This window comes from Naegleria fowleri (assembly GCF_008403515.1).
Source record: "Naegleria fowleri strain ATCC 30894 chromosome Unknown tig17, whole genome shotgun sequence".
In the NCBI taxonomy this organism is placed as follows: Eukaryota; Heterolobosea; class Eutetramitea; order Acrasida; family Naegleriidae; genus Naegleria; species Naegleria fowleri.
Window position 1 is genome coordinate 213,755 of NW_025407949.1, and position 18,067 is coordinate 231,821.

At 36.2% G+C, this 18,067-nt stretch overlaps 11 protein-coding genes across 11 annotated transcripts; 5 read left to right on the forward strand and 6 right to left on the reverse strand.

Moving 5' to 3' along the window:
• Positions 1-54: 54 nt before the first annotated feature.
• Positions 55-2,756, reverse strand: FDP41_013148 (uncharacterized protein; the record flags this gene model as incomplete). Its single annotated transcript, XM_044703746.1, has 3 exons — positions 55-461; positions 738-2,310; positions 2,532-2,756. The coding sequence occupies 3 exons, from the start codon at positions 2,754-2,756 to the stop codon at positions 55-57; spliced, it is 2,205 nt and encodes a 734-aa protein (XP_044565378.1).
• Positions 2,757-2,904: 148 nt separating this feature from the next.
• FDP41_013149 (uncharacterized protein) lies at positions 2,905-4,158 on the forward strand (the record flags this gene model as incomplete). Its single annotated transcript, XM_044703747.1, has 2 exons — positions 2,905-3,262; positions 3,371-4,158. The coding sequence occupies 2 exons, from the start codon at positions 2,905-2,907 to the stop codon at positions 4,156-4,158; spliced, it is 1,146 nt and encodes a 381-aa protein (XP_044565379.1).
• Positions 4,159-4,453: 295 nt separating this feature from the next.
• Positions 4,454-5,665, reverse strand: FDP41_013150 (uncharacterized protein; the record flags this gene model as incomplete). Its single annotated transcript, XM_044703749.1, has 1 exon — positions 4,454-5,665. The coding sequence occupies one exon, from the start codon at positions 5,663-5,665 to the stop codon at positions 4,454-4,456; it is 1,212 nt and encodes a 403-aa protein (XP_044565380.1).
• A 225-nt stretch (positions 5,666-5,890) lies between these two features.
• Positions 5,891-6,211, reverse strand: FDP41_013151 (uncharacterized protein; the record flags this gene model as incomplete). The annotated part of the gene is made up of 1 exon (XM_044703750.1): positions 5,891-6,211. One exon carries the CDS (start codon positions 6,209-6,211, stop codon positions 5,891-5,893), a length of 321 nt encoding a protein of 106 aa, XP_044565381.1.
• A 447-nt stretch (positions 6,212-6,658) lies between these two features.
• Positions 6,659-9,151, forward strand: FDP41_013152 (uncharacterized protein; the record flags this gene model as incomplete). The annotated part of the gene is made up of 1 exon (XM_044703751.1): positions 6,659-9,151. One exon carries the CDS (start codon positions 6,659-6,661, stop codon positions 9,149-9,151), a length of 2,493 nt encoding a protein of 830 aa, XP_044565382.1.
• Positions 9,152-9,376: 225 nt separating this feature from the next.
• FDP41_013153 (uncharacterized protein) lies at positions 9,377-10,402 on the reverse strand (the record flags this gene model as incomplete). Its single annotated transcript, XM_044703752.1, has 1 exon — positions 9,377-10,402. One exon carries the CDS (start codon positions 10,400-10,402, stop codon positions 9,377-9,379), a length of 1,026 nt encoding a protein of 341 aa, XP_044565383.1.
• Positions 10,403-10,842: 440 nt separating this feature from the next.
• Positions 10,843-12,234, forward strand: FDP41_013154 (uncharacterized protein; the record flags this gene model as incomplete). The annotated part of the gene is made up of 1 exon (XM_044703753.1): positions 10,843-12,234. One exon carries the CDS (start codon positions 10,843-10,845, stop codon positions 12,232-12,234), a length of 1,392 nt encoding a protein of 463 aa, XP_044565384.1.
• Positions 12,235-12,465: 231 nt separating this feature from the next.
• Positions 12,466-12,921, forward strand: FDP41_013155 (uncharacterized protein; the record flags this gene model as incomplete). Its single annotated transcript, XM_044703754.1, has 1 exon — positions 12,466-12,921. One exon carries the CDS (start codon positions 12,466-12,468, stop codon positions 12,919-12,921), a length of 456 nt encoding a protein of 151 aa, XP_044565385.1.
• A 366-nt stretch (positions 12,922-13,287) lies between these two features.
• On the forward strand, positions 13,288-15,255 carry FDP41_013156 (uncharacterized protein; the record flags this gene model as incomplete). Its single annotated transcript, XM_044703755.1, has 1 exon — positions 13,288-15,255. One exon carries the CDS (start codon positions 13,288-13,290, stop codon positions 15,253-15,255), a length of 1,968 nt encoding a protein of 655 aa, XP_044565386.1.
• A 61-nt stretch (positions 15,256-15,316) lies between these two features.
• Positions 15,317-16,312, reverse strand: FDP41_013157 (uncharacterized protein; the record flags this gene model as incomplete). Its single annotated transcript, XM_044703756.1, has 1 exon — positions 15,317-16,312. The coding sequence occupies one exon, from the start codon at positions 16,310-16,312 to the stop codon at positions 15,317-15,319; it is 996 nt and encodes a 331-aa protein (XP_044565387.1).
• A 205-nt stretch (positions 16,313-16,517) lies between these two features.
• FDP41_013158 (uncharacterized protein) lies at positions 16,518-18,031 on the reverse strand (the record flags this gene model as incomplete). The annotated part of the gene is made up of 3 exons (XM_044703757.1): positions 16,518-16,916; positions 16,979-17,667; positions 17,728-18,031. The coding sequence occupies 3 exons, from the start codon at positions 18,029-18,031 to the stop codon at positions 16,518-16,520; spliced, it is 1,392 nt and encodes a 463-aa protein (XP_044565388.1).
• Between the last annotated feature and the right edge of the window lie 36 nt (positions 18,032-18,067).

Consider the following 18,067-nt stretch of genomic DNA (forward strand, 5'->3'; position numbering starts at 1 on the left):
GGTGGTTATTGTTGAGGTTGTTGAGAAAATATTGCAATATTTTGACCAATACTATTAATCCACATCAGAAACAGAGCCACAAATTTTGGAAAGTAATAATAAATTTCCTCGTGAGATTCGACTTCGTGAATCATGATGTTTCTTATCTTGTAAATTCTGTATGATGGCAGTGGCGAGATGAGTGAGTGCCATTTTGCATTCATCTTTATCTTCTACATCAATTTCAAGATAGGTCACTATTTGCTTTTCTTTCCATTTATCAATCACACTAATGACTTGTGAGGTATCGACCACACTTGGTTTACGATTCGAATGACTGTACGTTCCCAACACGAGTGAGGGTTTTGTGAAATCGGGAACATTAATGTATTTTTCGGAAATGATTTGTTTGAGTTCGTTCCATCCATCATTGTGTGTAATGTTAAAGAGAAAGAGCATTCCATGACAATCTTTGGCTTCATCTGTGTTGAATGAATGAATGTGAATGAATAGGTGCGAATGGGTGTGAATGGATGCGAATGTGTGGGTGTATGAGTGAGTGAATGAATGGGTGTGAATGGATCGTGTCGTGTCGTGTCGTCATGGAATCAAATCAAATAATATCCATCAATGAATGAACGGCAAAATTAAAAGTCAGAGAAAGATATATTATGACCAGAAATGGGTCGATTCAAAGTGTCATCATCATTGGTGTCCAATAGTTTTTACAATTGTTGTGAAAATTGTGAAAAACATACCTTTCAAAAAATCCATCAAATACCAATTAAATTGCGAATAAAAATTGAAACTAAAAGTCACCTTCTCACTGGTATTCTTCAAAATAAAGCTCACTTGTCGATTTGCAGTGTACATGTGTCCTCCTGCAGTTTTTAACATGGTATTGACAAGACAATGATCCAAATCTCCAATACAAATGATATACAATTCATAATGTCGAGTAATTTCTGTTGGTGGAGAATATCCATTATCTGAAAGTGAATCATCAATCACTGAATTCTTTCGACAAGATTCTGCAGTGGATGTTTGTGGATTATTAAAATAATAATTTCCTTGTTGAGATCCTAATTTTTCAGATCCATAAAAAGCAGCTCCTCGTTGAAAGGGGTCAGATGTTGATTTGGGAACTGGAAAAGTAATTTCTGAAGCACTCGTTTGAGCACTATTCACTTCCATTCCAAAATCAATGAGTGAATAATCATCATTTTCTAAGGCTTGTCTAAATTTCAAATACGAAGAATCTTGATGTGGAGAATTCGAAGAAGATAAATTCAATGTTGCTGAACTATTGGCAAGTGTGGGTGAACTCGTTGGAGATGACAACTTGACATTCGATGTAGACACTACATGGTTTCCATTCACAGTTGTTGTCACATTAGGAGGATGTGAAGAGGTGTTGCTGTTGCTTGATTGCATGGATGTCACTTTGACGAGTCCACCACCACTACTACCACCAAGTGATGATTCTTGTTGTTGTGGAGATGCTTTTAAATTTGAAAGAGTTGCAATTTTTCGATAGGGATTGGTTGGAGGAATTAATTCTGGCAATTCTTGTGAACCTCTCTTATGTACAAAATAAGGTTGAATGCTGAGAGTATTCCTTCGTTTATCCATGAGAGCTTGAGATCGAGGAGTGAGAACCATTGAATTTGAACTGTTTGAGTAATGCATGGCGGAGGTGTTGGTGGTGGTGGTGGGCATTGGAAGGATATTAAAAGGTTGCTGTGTGGTGATGTTGTTGTTGGAGGAGGAAGATGGATGAGAGGAAGAAGAAGAAGTTGATGAATAAAGCTGTTGTTCATGTTGTTGTTGTAGTTGTGGTGATTCGGAGGAAGGTGACGACTGTTCTTCATGATGGAAATGTTGAGACACAGGTGGTGGAATCATTTCTTCATTTTCTTGATCGTTTATCTTGTCAACATGTTGTTCTGTTTGTTCATTACTAGTAGTAGTAGTAGTGAAGGATGTTGGTAGTACGACTTGGTGAAATACTTGTTGTTGGATTGCATTTTGATTCCATTCCATCATTTTCTGTTCATGGACCTTACATCGATGATTGATGAAATTATTGGATTTCTCAATCATGGATAAAGATGACGATGATTGCACGAATGCAGAAGGATGATGATGATTCGAAGAAGGAGTGGTTGTGGTCGAAGGTAATGTGTCCACTGGTTCTATGGTTGTTGTGGTTGCTGTTGTGGTGAGTTCTAGTTCGGATAAACGTTCCAACAACAAGGTCGAAGAATCATCGGAATCGATAATAGGCAAGTGATGAGTGGTTGATGTTTCTTTCTCATGATGATCCATTGTCTTGAATGTTAATAATTGAAATTCACAAAAATTAATTGTTGGTGTTGAATGAAGAGTAATTGTTGGTGTTGAAAGGTTCGTTATCCACAACAGCAACACAAAGTTTCGAATGAATTTTTTCAGTTTTATTTTTATAAGTGGTGTCACTTGTCTTGGCCAAATTTGATTCCAACTCGCTCCAAAAAAACATCACATTTGCAGCAACGATGATCTCCTCCTACCTTATGATTCCATCTTTTTGCAGCATTGCTGTAATCTGCACTCATATATTTTGGTTTCATGGTGAACTTAATTCCGTCATACTCAAAGCTGAATTTTGCAAGCTGTATATATTGTTTTTGGAGTATTTTAGAGACAATACTAACATTCTCTTTGGTTTCTGAACACCATACATAGAGAAGGGCAAGAGATTTTGTAACAAAATCATAACCCTCACTATTGAACATAGGAAGTAAGAATTCTTTTAAATGTGGACAACAAGGGTTGCCACATTTAATTAATGATGAGTCTACCTTGACATTACAAGATAGAGGTTTGGATGAATATGAAAATGGAGCTGAAATACTTCATGTTACAAAAGGAATTTCTACTAGTATGTTCACATTATTTAAAAAGGAAGAAAACTTTCAAGAAGAAAATTGTTTTGCAGCCTTTGATGAATACATAAGGCATAATGCTCAGTCTGGAACAATGTCGAATGGTGATTGGAGAATGGCATTTTGTAATTTTGAAAAATGCATTCTTCCTTTCATTATTCAAGCTCCAGAAAATGCAGAATTAATATTGTTACTCTGGAGAGACATTGTGAGATATCTATATACGAAAAAAACTCATACATTAACGGAGAACCAAGAGTTTTGTGTGAAAGTTTTTGTGTTTGGTTGTCTTGCTGTCAATCGTTGGGGTAAAAATATTGCTGGATTACACTTTCATGAACTTTGGATTCATATAAGTCAGTTGATTTGGCAAGTTAACTTGTATTATCTCTCCTCTGAAAAAGATGAGTAGAATTTCTCTAAGGAAAAACGTATTGCCAAACACAATTCCAACCATCAACCAGAAAAAGCAGTTCTTGAAATAATTAGAAAGACTGTTCTTGGTGATGTTGTGAGAGAGAGTTTTCAAAACACCTCTAGCACACACAAGTCACAAATTGAAAAGCTTTTGAAAGATGTTCCCTTAATTCCAAGCGTCATCCCAAAGGCCTTATTAACACATCAACAATATTCACAATGGGTTCCCTTGTTTGAAGCTACTATTTTAAAGTCCAATTATTCCTCTTTCCAAAAATTTGAGTTCAATGGTCATATTATTCATACACAAGGAGCTGCTGTCACTGAAAAATTAGAAAAATTATTTGAGAAATGTATTTTGTTGAAACCTACAACACTAAAAGGAAAGAGCAAATGTCCTAATTGTAAATCCACAGAACATATTTCTGAAGAATGTGTTATTGGTTGTTGTAGTAACTGTTGTGAAGAAGCAAGTTGTGCTTTTCACATCAAACAAAAGAAGAAAAGTCTGGAACGACTCAACAAGCAAGCAGAAAAACTCAATTCCGTTATTAATTCCAGTCAGTCTCAAACTCAAGCAAATGCAACACAAGATGTATCCACTCCATCACAATCACTTCCTCCAACACAATTAGCACAAGTAATGAATCCTCCGATTATTGAACAGAAGAAAACATGTGCCAATCCTGGTTGCCATCTGGTGAAAGTGTCAGGTAAATGTAAATACAAAATGTGTAAAAAGTGTTGCGATAAGTGTAATGTTGATTGTATTTATCATATCAAGCAAGGGAAGAGTAAACCTATTGCTGGCACTTCATCCGAGAAGCAAATGTAGTCGTTCATCACAGCAAATAAAAACCGCTGAATCATTCGAGGCTTTTTTTTTGAATATTTTATTGTGATTTTGTTGTTTGCTGGTTTGTGTGACCTGGAGCCGCACAACAAGACATACAAAAATCGAGATTTTTTTTGTTGGAAATTGTTCTTGTGTTTGCTCGAGCAACCCGGTAAAAAAATTCTTCTATCCACTCGAAAACTTCTGCGAAACCTCCCTTCGTCTCACAGCTGCGCCTTCGACTCAGGTCGGAAGTGTTCCGCATCATTTTCCTCGTGGCAGAATAACAATCGAATCATCTCAACTCCAATGACTTGGGTGGTAACTTTGTATAAGGTGACCAATGATTGACAATCTTGACCGTTTTTTGTTTTAATCTCTTGTAATTTTGCATTCGAATGGAACGTGTAAGATGAGAAAGTTTGGAAATTTCTGTAAGGATGTGCGTCAATAAATTGGGACCTCCATCGTTGCGATCAATAATGCCTTGAAGTGTTCGAGAGTTAGAGTCCAGTATGATTGGAGAACCCAAATATCCTGACTTATTATAAATTAATTGCAATTCAGGTTCTAACGAGTTATGTAACACTTCCTTGACATGATTCATTTCGTCATTGTGTAGAGAGGCAAAATCGATCAGAAAACAGAGAATTTTCAATCCAGAGCTGTAACATTTGTAAAGTGTGTCAGAAAGTAGTGATATTAATGAAAGAGAAGAGTGTGATGTTTCATAGCAATTCAAAGTGTTAAATTCATAATACAGAGAAGGATCGATATAAATAACTCCAAAATGTGAAAAGCAAGTCAACATGGAAGTATGTGAAGCGAGAGTAAATGTAAATATTTTCCCATTTGAATGTTTCATATTAAATACTGTCCTCCTAGCAATCACTTTCGTGTAGAATTTTTTGTACAGAAAATCTAAAGAATGAAGGTTTTGGTTGTTTCTCTTGAAATAATAATTGTACCATTGTAATCCTTCATTTTCACACTTGTCTTTCCAAAATTGGGGTTGTGATAAAATTTGATAAAGTCTTGAACCACTCAACATGACAGATTGAAGCGTTTGATTATCCACAAATTGAAAAATTAATTGAAGAATTTCATCGCTTAGCTCATTTAAAGCATTCAACAGGCCTGACATCTCCGAATGGTCTTGATTCCAAAAGTCATGATGATGATCCGATCGGACACATAATGAAAGGATGTCATGATTGTCCTCTTCCAGCTCTGAATTATTCCATTCATGATTCGAATCATTGATCACGGAATGACTCTTCTCGATGACTCGATCATGACATGATTTCATTGTTTCCTCTGAAAGATGTCTCACAAATTCACTCATACCATCCACTCCATTCATCAATCGCTCGCAATAGGAAATCATTAATTGATTCATTTCATTCTCGCTCACAAATTTACAATTCTTCTTTTCATCATGACATAACATTGGAGGTTGAATGACTGAAACCAACACCACCCCGCCACGATCGGCATTTAAATTCATTTTTTTTTGTAATTGTCAATCAAACGTTCAATAAATTTTTTTGTAATAACTGTTTTTAAAAAGTATTTAACTTTTTTTGAGTTTTGGATTTATTTGAAATTCCCAACGATTGGCTATTATTGCAATATGAATTTAAAATTTCCATTAGGAATGTACAATTAGTTAGGGTGATCAGTGTCAATCGTCATCATCATGATGATTGTTTACATCAGGCAAATGATTAATTTACAAATTCATTTCTTCTTCCTTCTTTGGTGATTTCGTTGAATCATGACTATTATTTTGATCACCACCACTAAAACTACTACCATTATTCACATTAGAAATTGGAGCATTATTCACGCTATTACTACCACTACAACTACTAATTAATGGATTACTACTACTTGAATTCATCATTCTTTTTCTTCGTAATCGCTCCTGAAAGAGAGGTGTATCAAAGGCTCCACAGGAAATTCCAATGCGTCCCGTGCTTGCAAAATCTCCAGCGAGTAAAACGGGTTTCAACTTGTTTTGAGAAGAAGAAGAAGAGGAAGACTCTGACATGGTGAGAGGGGATTTATAGGTAATAATATTTAATAATAATATTTAATAATAATATTTAATAATAATATATAATAATTATATGATTGAAAGTGAGAACTGTGTTTTTCTTTTTGTGTTGTTGAAATGATCAAGGCGTTTGAAAGATCTTTTTATGTCTTGTTCATTTCTAGAGTTGAACCACGAGGTCAAGTGCAAGTGAAAATAGTTCGTGTTGGAAATTGATCGTTGGTTCCGAGTTCCATTTAAGGGAAATGTACTCCTTAGTATTGTTTTGCTATGTCTGGAAATAATGAGAATTTTAAAAAAGTCCCACCAGATCATATTGAAGGTTCCATCAATGAGAGGATCAAAGAGTCACCATTAAATTCGCATTATATTTCCGCTTTTTTCACAGATTATTGACGCCTCACGCTTTTGACAGCTGCCAAATGTCATTGATACAAAAAAATGTCGTCCACAGCATCAACAACGAGTTATCACGACACATCCAGTGCTCATTCTCACAACACAACGACTGCTTCCTCATCCCAACAACAACAACAACCAACCACTATGAGATCGCGACGATTTGCCACCAAACCCACCGTCATTAAACTCCAACAACAACAACCCTCATCTCATACCTCATCACCCACCTTGACACCCAATGAAAGTAGTAATGGCGATGAAGAGATACATGTGGTGGTATCACCATCACCTGTCGCAACGATCCACAACAACAACAACAACAACATATCGAATGGATCTGTGAAATCACCAACCATTGATGAATCACCAACAACAAGTGGCGGTAGTTCCAATGATCATATACGTTCGAACACAATTACTCCTACTTCCGCTACTTGTACTACTCTCAGTACAACATTTCATTGGAATCACAACATTGGTTCAATGGCTTCTTCTGCTGGAGAGACATCACCTTGTCTGGAATTTTCTCCTACGACCTCCAACACCACTTGCTCATTGAATTGCTTTCGAATAGGTGTTCCTTACATTGTGGTGAGTTCTAATAAGGTCAAGTATGAATTGGTGTTGTGTGTGAGAGATCGAAAAAATGTTCCACCTCTCTCGTGTCAAAAACGATATTCCGATATTTTGAAATTTCACCAACGTCTCTCAAAAATCATGAAAATGTCTCGAGAATTACAAAATTTATTTCCAAGTAAGATTGGATTTATGGTGGTTTCTAAAAATTCAGCGTCACGAAAACGAAAAGCAGCCTTTGAGAAATATTTTGAATTATTGGTTGAAGAAATTTTCACACAATTTTCACAATCACTTTCCAAGGAATGGATTCATCAAATTATTACCATTCTATTAGAAGAATTATTTGAAATTCAATTCATTGAAGATGTTTTGAACACTTTGAGAAAACCAACAACTAGTGGAACAACAACATCGAGTGATCATGTGTTTAAGGAACTTGAATCTGACGTTGCGAAATCTCTCAATTTGTCATTATCATTGAAACAAATGACAAAAGGTACTGTTTTTGCGTATTTGAATCCTCACACATCACGGATGTATGAACAAATTACAGAAAATTCCTCAAATTGTAAGATTAACACAATTTCTGACATGGTTCAAAATCAGGTGAATGTGTTGCATGTATTTTGTGCTGATCGAGCAAAACAAGAAGAATTTGGAATTCCAGTGATCGCCAATTCGACAGATGGTCAAGACGAAGATCGAGAAATTCAAAATACAGAATATCAAATTTTAAAACTGAATTTAAATCGTCATCGTGACATGAGATTGTCACTCGATGGCATTCTTCAATCCATGGTTTCAGCTGCAGATGTACATATTACTCTCAAAAATTATTACTTAAAGTTAGAATTTGAGGAACTGCTGTTCAAAGATCCAATCTTAAAACAAATACTGGAGAAGGGAGAAAAATGTAAAACAGAATTTCTTGAAGATGGACTAAAACAAGTTTTTGTTCATTCAATTTTTGATGAAAGTTCAGGAAACAAGTCCTCTTTCAACGATGGGGACGTTCAACAAGTGAAAAAGATGTTAGAAACTCTCTCTGCACTCTCAAAGCAAGCAAAAGAACTCGACATGAAGTATTCAATTTTGTTCACTCAACTTTTGAAAGCAGTCACCTCGGTAGACAAGCAATTAATTCAAAAAACTGTCGAACAAATTAATCTTAAATCACAAACCATTTCTTCAATTAATGAGAAATTAACAGAAGGTCTCAAATATTGGTATCAATTTATGGATCAAAAAACGAGTAAGGTGATTACAGAAAAGGAAGGTTTTCATCACGACCTAATTCTCGTATTTTTACTTCCTCTCTGTTTTAGTGTTGTGAGTTACAAGATTTCATGTGTTCCGCAAGTTTTGAAACTATTTTTTGGCCTTCGATGTGAGAGTGTGACCACAGAAATTGAGTTAATGACTGAAAATGATTTTTACACACTTGGAACTACATCAAACAAGGAAGAAGAACATGCATCCTCCGTCACTGCTCTTAACAGCCAGGCCACAAATTCCTCCTCTTCGCCATTATCTACAACCAATTCTCCTTCAACTCCTGACAACAAGAAAAAACAAAAGAAGACGGGTAATGATGAAGAACAACTCACTCTTCCTAAGTCACTCTTTGGAACGAACGTCATTCATGCTATCAAGGTTATGACACTTTTGTGTGAATCTCAATATTCACCCTTCTCGTATTGTGTCGAATTTTTAAAGAAATTATGGAATACTATTATCAGTGAAAGTAGTAAGGCAGTGGATGACTGGAGAAACGTACATTATGTATTGCATGAGGAAGAAAGAAAACTCACAAGACTATTCTTGAGCTTTGAAGACGACTCGGCGGTTGATGATTTCTTTAATATTCAAGAATTAACAAAACAGAAATTAGAGAGAGTGGCCATGAAATTGAAATTATCTTCAGAATGTTTTAATATTTCACATAATGAGTAATAATGTTAATAATAATGTACTCCAATAATTAAGGTGATCAGTGCAGACTTTCAATCTTTATATAATTAAGAATCTCCTTAATCGTTCCTCAAATTTCCAAATAAGCATGCTCCAACATATCGTACATGAATAATCTGAAATGTATAAAAATCGCAGAATATTATATCCACAGAATGGAATAATAACTATTAAGGAGTAATTTTGAATGAAAAACTAGCATGACATTTACTTTTGAGATTGTTGCCTTTCTCGATGCTTCTCTTTGAGAGCCGTGTAGATGCAGTATTCTGTTTGATCCAACATTTCCATACAAAGTTCTTCATTGTTCGCCAATCGACTCGGCAATCGAATGTTCATTCTTGTGAAATATTCTCCTGTGGTGTCTCTGTGGTCAGGATTTGCTAAAGTATTGAGGGCATAATAAGCTGCCTTGTCAGGAGATGTTATCTGTTTAAATCGTCGCAAAAACGTCATGAGGTTATTCTTTGCATCCTCTTCGCTATATCTATGGAAGTTAGTATTGAGTGACAAACTGCCTACAGGATCCAAAGCATTGACATGTATCTGGTAGCTCTCCAACCTTTCTGCCATCTCCAGCATGACTAGTATTGCTGCTAATTTTGAATAAGCATATTGTTTGTTGGGTTGATATTCTTTTGGATCATTCCAATGTCGTTCCAACAAAAATGTCTCATCTCGTGGGTAGTGATGTATCTTAGAAGAAATAAATAATATTTTCGAAGGTTCTCCATAATCTCTAACTCCTCTTCTTAATAAAGGGACTAGTTGAGTGGTTAAATAATAAGGGCTTAATAAATTAACCTGGTAAGTTTCCTCAAATCCATCGACAGTTCTTTTAAATTCAGGAAGTAAACCAATTCCTGCATTGTTCACTAGTGCATGCAAATTGGAATGTTTTGCTTGATATTCTTGTGCAAAATTTCTGACACTATCAAAACTCGTCAATTCCAATTGCATCGTTTCAAATACACCAGGATTCTTTGGTTTCGTTTTTTCTAAATGTTCCCGAACAGAATCCAAAGTAGGTTTACTTTTTTCTGTACTCCGCACTGTTCCAATAACATGTCCATTCAATTGAGTTAATAATTTTGATAAAGCTAATCCATATCCACTCGAGCTTCCAGTGACTATAAATTTCTTCCGTTGTAAATCAAATTCATAACTCATTAATTGTCGGATCGTGAGAGATTGAGGAGGTTTTCGTGTAAGCCTTTTGATAGTGTTTCCCATTTTCAAGAATATTCAACAATTATTAATTCCGATAATAGTTATAATAGTTGTAATAAATTGTTGAAAAATCAATTCCGAAGACAAATAATGATGTGATGATGATTGGTTAAAATCTTCTTCTCAGGTATCCTTTAACACCCCAGCAAACAAATAGAAATATTCCAAACAACGGAATTGTTCTTTTCTTTTGCAATTAGTTGAAACCCAACGATTGATGAAGGAAATGGCCGCACCAATCAAAATGATTTGCTGTCGGAATTTTTTCAACCATATTTCTAAAGTGAAAGAATTTTGAAATTGGCTTTAACGTTTGATACTGAATTTGCATGAACCATGGTGGGGAGAGCTTTTCTCAATTTAATGTTCGACTTTTGCCAATATAGACGTTTCAGGTGTTGCTTAACTTTTATGAAAATCTTGAGATGGTCAACTCTAAAAAAATGGCCCCAAACAAAAACGCAATTTTTCCTTCCTCTGACAATTCGTCATCACCCGTTATTTCTTCAACGGATGATGATGAAAGGACCTCATTGATTCCAAAGAAGAAAAATCGAGTTGTTGCAGCAACAATTACAGAGGAAAATAATTCTCCTCGATCGATTTATAGAATGAAAAAAAACGATCAGGATGTGGTTGAGAAGGTTTCAACATTATCGGTTGTTAATCCAATGATTGATACAAGCATTGTTTGCCTGTTTGTGGTGAAATTTGATTTAAAAATTGGTTATCAGATTGAACATCAAATGCAGAACTCGGCCAATCCTATTAATTTGAACGGAATTGAGTATAAATGTCTTCCGAGTGGAACCCACAAATTGGATACTGATACGGTGTTGTTTAGACATGTACATGACAATAGGGAATATTTTGGATTGGCTTGTGTTGATATTTTCAGATCAAAAGATTTAGATCGAGGGTCTAGAATTCGATCCCTCGGAATACTCTCTCCTGATTATAGAGGAGTCATGACTCATACTACCTTTTTGAGAAATTGTATTCAAGGAATGAACGCTTGTGACAATAGTGAAGACAGTCGACAATTTATCCATAATTTAACGGAATATTTCCAGAATCATGATTCAAACTCAAAAATCAACCAACGACGACTCTCAGAAATTACAAAAGAAGAAATTGAAAATCACCTCAATTTTGGGTCCCTAATATCTCTCTTTTATTTCTACAGAGAGAATATATTTACATTGTGGAAAGCATTACTTTTGAAAAAGAGAATATTAATTTCAACATCAGTTCCTATTGGATCTGGCTGCTCTAAAGTACATGCCATCCACTTTTTAACCTATTTTGCCCCTCAACAAGCATATTCGTACATTGAAAACCATTTTGGAAGAAATATTAATTTCTGCTATTACATTTCCTTAAACGACTACTCACACTTACTTCAGATGAAAAGCTATTTAGCATGTACATGTGACGAAATTTTGGAATCGAAGCCTGAATGTTACGATGTTCTTTTAAAAGACCGACAAGTCGTCATTCCAGACAAGATTTTGAAACAAACATTAAAGAAGTCTGAAAGTGACGAAGAAAAGTCGAAACTGCTGGATACTTTACTCAGCCAAATTGCTCATCTTCCAAGAATGGAACAAGAAGCTATTTTTCGAAAATACTTTGCCTTTATTAACAATCAAACCATCTTATTTCTGGGTAGTCAGGACAAGAGAGCCCAAGTGAATAAGCGAGTCATGTCAGCAGAGAGAAAAAGCGGAACCCTTCCTCTGTGGGGTGATGATATTTATTTTGTGAAGGAACTCGCCGAATTGATTGGGTTGGATATAGAATTCACAACGTCAAGTTCGTTCTGTTGTTGTTAAAGACAAAGGTGCACCACCCATCGTTTGGATGTCCACCACAGAAAGGAACAATCTCATTAGATAGTTGTGATGCATGGTGATTGATGAAACATGAACAGAGTGAACAACAACAAGAACACTATTTGCAAGTTCTGCCCTCATCATACGAAGATTCTACTATATGTTTCTAGAATATATATCCTCTTTCTGGATTTGCCCGAAAACAAAAAATTGAAGCACAACAGCAACATAATGTTAAGCCTCCAAAAGATTCTATCAAGGTTTACGGATGAAGAATTTTGTGAGCTCTTCAAACCAATCAATAATGGCCAGCATCGATTATTGAGAATATCTTTACTTGAAATTGAAAGATTTTTCTTTATCGAATTTCAGTGTGAATTTAGAGATTACGCTTTTTATACCTACTATTATCATTTTAATGTTGATGATCGATCTTTGAACATGGCATTCACAGACTATGAAGATTGTGTCTTGTGTTGGGATGATCGATGGAAGTGGATTGGTAAACAAATAGAAAGAGGATGCTCCAACGATTCTGTATTGAATATCAAATACTTGGACGATGTACAAGTCAAACACAGTAATGCAATTACACGGCGAAATGTCATGGAATTATTGAAAACACCATTCATTCAGATGAACTCGAGAATTGGAGATTTCATCGTGGTGATCGTGATGGACCATTAAAATGATCACTCTCTCTGTCAGAGAACCATTCACCTCTTCTCTCTCGCTTACCCAGTGTGTGCTACACAACGACAATGAATCCCACCCTGAGAGAGTAGAAGGACGACAGAGTTGTGGATCCATCCTTTTCTCTCTCTCTCGCTCTCTCTCGCGACCTCTGCACACATTCGCCAATAGAGCGAATACCTAAAAAAATAATTTTGATCCTCTCGCTCTCGTGAATTAAGGCTTTTGTGTGTGGATTCGATTCAGGAAGGAAATCAGAGGTTCATCACTGTTGATTAAGGTCTTCCTCTATCACTGTTATTTTGATAGAATTACATCCGGATTGGTTTTACGTAAAGTGCGCACTCGTTGAGAATTATAATGAACAATGAAAAAATTAATTTTGAATATGAAGCCAGTACGATGAATGATGAAACGGATCGGAACAGCGATGACCTTGGTTCAGTTGTTGAAGAAGGCGAATGGAACGAGGAAAATGAATGTACTGTCATTAGAACATGTCCGTTCTGTATGAAAAATTTCGTGATGAGCATGATGGCATTTCATGTGAGAAGTTGTTTGCAATTATGGGATTCTCTTCATGCAAATAACGCATCCAATGAGAAAAAGAGAAGTTTAGAGAATAATGATTCATCCTCGAATACTTATTTAAACAGAATCCATCCCTTTCATCCCATGCAAACGACCCAAGTCGATCATGCATGTAAGAAACAGAAGAACGTGCATCAGACAACACCAACTAGTAGAAAACTGTCCAATGACATTTTATTCTATGTTGCACAGTTTTTAGAACCCGAATTCGTTATTGGTGTTTGTATGAGAGTTTCAAAAGAATGGTATGATGTGATGTCCAGAGTACCTTTATCTCTAAGTTTTGACAATAGAACCATTCAAAGATTGAAATCTATTCATTCGTCAAGCATTATCGTTACAGATTTGGACTTGTCCTATGTCCCAGTGGACAGGGAGCACATTCAAATAATTGCAAATCAAAGTGTTATGAAAAATTTAACCAAGCTAAATTTATGTTGCACCAAAATCAATACACTCTTCCTAACAACGATAATATCAAGTGACAATTTAAAAAATTTGAGAATTTTGAATTTAAGCGGAAACAAACTTGAAGGAGAGGCTATTGAAATAATTGCAAACAACGAATTAGTAAGCAATTTACAAGAATTATTAGCAGGATCCAATTCAATCGGATCCCTTGGAGCTCAGGCCATTTCAGAAAGCAATTGTATGAAGCATCTCACCTCTTTACACTTGAATAATGCATCCATTGACGAAAAGGGAGTTGAGTATTTAACTGACAGTGAATATATGAAAAACCTAACAAAATTGGACCTGAGTGAAAATGCATGCAAAGATGAAGCAGTGGCCCTAATATCAGAGAGCCCATTTATGAGCAACCTTCAAACCTTAATATTGAAAAATAATAAGATTACTAAGGAAGGAGCAGAGATGATATCTGAGAGCAGTTTCTTAACTAAATTGACAGAATTAAACTTGTCAAGCAATTGGATTGGAGATGAAGGACTGATGGCACTTGTATCCAGCGATAACATGAATAACATACGAACTCTTATTTTGACCAATACCAACATTAGCTGCAAAGGCATTAAAGCTCTTATTGATCCTGAGACCAGCATGAGGAATATAACGGCCTTAAATTTAGGAACCAACAATATTGGCAATGACGGGGTTCTGTCAATTGCCTATAGTGATGTGCTGCAGTACCTGACCAAACTAGAGCTATTTGGAAACAACATTGAGAACGAAGGGGTAAAACACCTTTCCAAAAGCAAGTACATGCAAAGACTACGATATTTGGACCTGTGTAACAATAACATTACCGCGGCTGGTGTGGTATCATTGGCTACAAGTTTCTCCATGAAAAATTTGCGATATCTGAACTTGGATGACAACTCAATAGGATGTGAAGGCCTTATATCAATTGCTTCAAGCCATTGCTTGAAGAATTTAGTCACTCTCAGTTTGGAGGGATGTATGATTGGCAACGACGGAGTTATTTCCTTAGCCAAAAGCTCGTGCATGCAGAATCTTAAATCTCTTAGATTGCATAACAACAATATAAGCACAGCTGCTGCCTCTGCATTAGCTTCAAGCAAATATCTTACGAACTTGATCGAATTGAATGTTCAATGTAATAATATTGGAATCAAGGGAATTTGGGAAATTGCCACGAGTCCCTATTTGCAAAATTTGCAACAGTTGCACTTGGAAGGAAATAACATTACAGAAAAGAAGGAAGTGGAATTGTTTTTAAGAGAGCACTTAAAGAAAGTCAATGATGTGTTATTGTAAGACAACTATATCACCCACCTTAATATATGTAAAATGATACAGCCTTTAATATCTCTACTATTTACAAGGTTGGTTTCTCACGACATTTATGCGAACATTCATAAGGATGTGACTCCTGACCTTCCAATTTTCTCTTTCTGTCAGATGACTCTGAAATGTCAATATATGTCATTTCCATCATCTCATTCGAATAGTATGGCGAATAACAAGGTGTATTACAAGCAGGGGATATCGGACAATAGACACGCTCTAACTTTCCCAGTACCACGACATAATCCATCTTGTTGTGAAATCCATATTTCTTTCTCAACTCATCCAGCTCCGCTCTTTCCATATGCAAGAACAAACACTTTTCATATTCCACATAATTAGGGGCGAACGTCACCAATCCAGCGAATCTAAAATTGATTTTTCTTTTCTTGTCTTGAGGATGCAATTCAAAGAGTAGAAAACTTCCAATGTTCTGAACTATTTCATCTGGTAGATATTCGGCAAATTTGGATCTCTTGAAATAAGTGAACATTAACAAGTGTTGAGCTTTGTTCTCTCTCGCTTCGTCAGTAATGTCCTTTGTGTATCCATCAGTGAGAGGGTTGCCATATTTGTAAACGATATCAAGCGGAGACAAGGATGAGCTTGTCTTTGTGCGCAATCCAAAGTAGCTCACTTTCTTGTCCAACTCAAAAAATCCTCTCTGCCATTCGAGATGACTGATCACTGTGAAATGAGTCGGTAAGGTGAATAACTTGTCGGAGGAAATTGTGAATAAATACGGCAAAGTATTCACATCGTAATAGGCCAGAAGAGGTTTTAACAGAAGGTCGATATTTTGTGAATCACGACAAAGCTTCTTCAATGTAGAATGCACTTGAACGTAAACATGTCCCCAATTCGTTTCGGAGAGACAAGGATCGCGTTGACAGAGCAGTCCCCATGTTCGAACTTGTTGATCAATCTTTTGTTTCAATTCATCGGGTACAGAATACGTCACACAGGCGTGGCTTGTCTCCAATTCAGAGCAATAATAGGGTGATGTTGGAGAGTAGAAGCAAGACATTTTTTGTTTAGTCTGCAAGTTTCATATTTCACAATCTTCACCTTATCATTTGGCAAAGGTCTTGATACGTTACAGTTTGACGGAAGGATCAATAAAAGCCAACACATCACTGCTCAATATTTCTTTTGTGGTTGACAAAGGACATGACTATTAAAATAAAAGAAATAAGAATATTGATATTTTTACTACCAACACTGTCACGATTCTAGAATTTGCTTAAGAACTTATCAGCAGCATTTTGGAGACGGCTTGTTTTTTTGTCCTTGTCCAAACGTTCTCTTCTGCCTTGTTTTGCCAATTTTCTTCTGTCCCTGCAGCAACAACAGAAAATACAGAAACCAACAATGACACCAGTGATGCACAAAAGGAAAAGAATTACCAAGGAAACAACAACACCAATCACAACTGCATTTTCAGCAAGAAGGGTAAGCATGTAAAAAGGATCAAGATTACAAGTTCCAGAGTCTTTTTCAGCATATGGATTGTAAACGTAGGACTTTGGATTAGTGCATGCCACAACACACTTGTCACCAGAGCAAGCAAGACGGTATTTAATGGATCCGTCATCGTAAGGTGGGCCGAAGGTGACTCTTTTGAGGGTTGGCTAATATTAATGTTTCAGTTCAAATAAATCTTGATGAAATAATGATGATAATGAATACTTACGTAAATGAAAGGCACAGGTGTACCAATGGATGCTTTTGCAATATCTGCTTTCAAAGGATCAGTGGTTGGAACGTATTGATTGGCTTTGTGAAGTACGGGATCTAAAAAGGAGAGCATCTTTTGTCGAACATCTGTTACAGAATCTTCAAACTTTTCAGCCAAATTCGATCTTCTTCCGGCCTTGCACCACCCAGGATTGACAACATTGCTGCAAACACCACTAGTTGGATAATTATCAAACTTTGTGCCTGCGTCGGTGAAAAATCTTTTACAGGTAGTTTCAAAGTTGGAAGGTGCGTTTGAGCAGTCGCAAGTAGACAAAACGTCTTTGCAGATGTCTAAGGCGACGAAGTGTTGATTACAAGAAGACAGCTTAGAAAAAAGTTTTCCTAGATAGGGTGTCATGCATGTAAGAGTAGCAACATTTTCCTTGACTGAGAGAGGTTTTGTGTCGCAAGTGTTTCCTGCTTCATCCACAACACATAAACCCGAAGTTTCAGCACAACAGAATCCACTACAAGCTTTTCCCATTTCTCCAAGATATGTCAGCAACTCATTGCTAATACATGAAACATATCCATACTTAGGGAATGCATTAGCACAGTATGCAAATTTCATTCTCTCGAAGCACTGATCACAAATAGGGCTTCCCAAACTAGTTAAATAAGATTTCGTTTCATCAAATAAAGCTAATTGATGATATCATCAATTAATGAATGACGATGAAAACAACCCGAACGCATACTTACTTTTAAGGTAGTTGTCCATATACTCGGCATAGGTGGTGGTTGAATTTTGAACATGCTTGATAAAGAAAGCCTTATCCGTGAACTTTCCGTTCATCATGGAACAAAACGAAAGACCTTGAATTTCAACCGTATCGCAATACATGGTACTATCCTTTCCACTCAATACTCCATTACAGTCTGCTTTCACCCATCCGTTTCTAAACCCCAATAGAACGAGAGAGATCATCATCAAATTCCAACCCACCAGCACTGTAAACCTTTGGAGGCGGGCACTGTTCGTCTTGCTTCTACCAATGAGATTCATCGTTTTTAAAAAAGCCTTAAAATATTTTTTTTGATT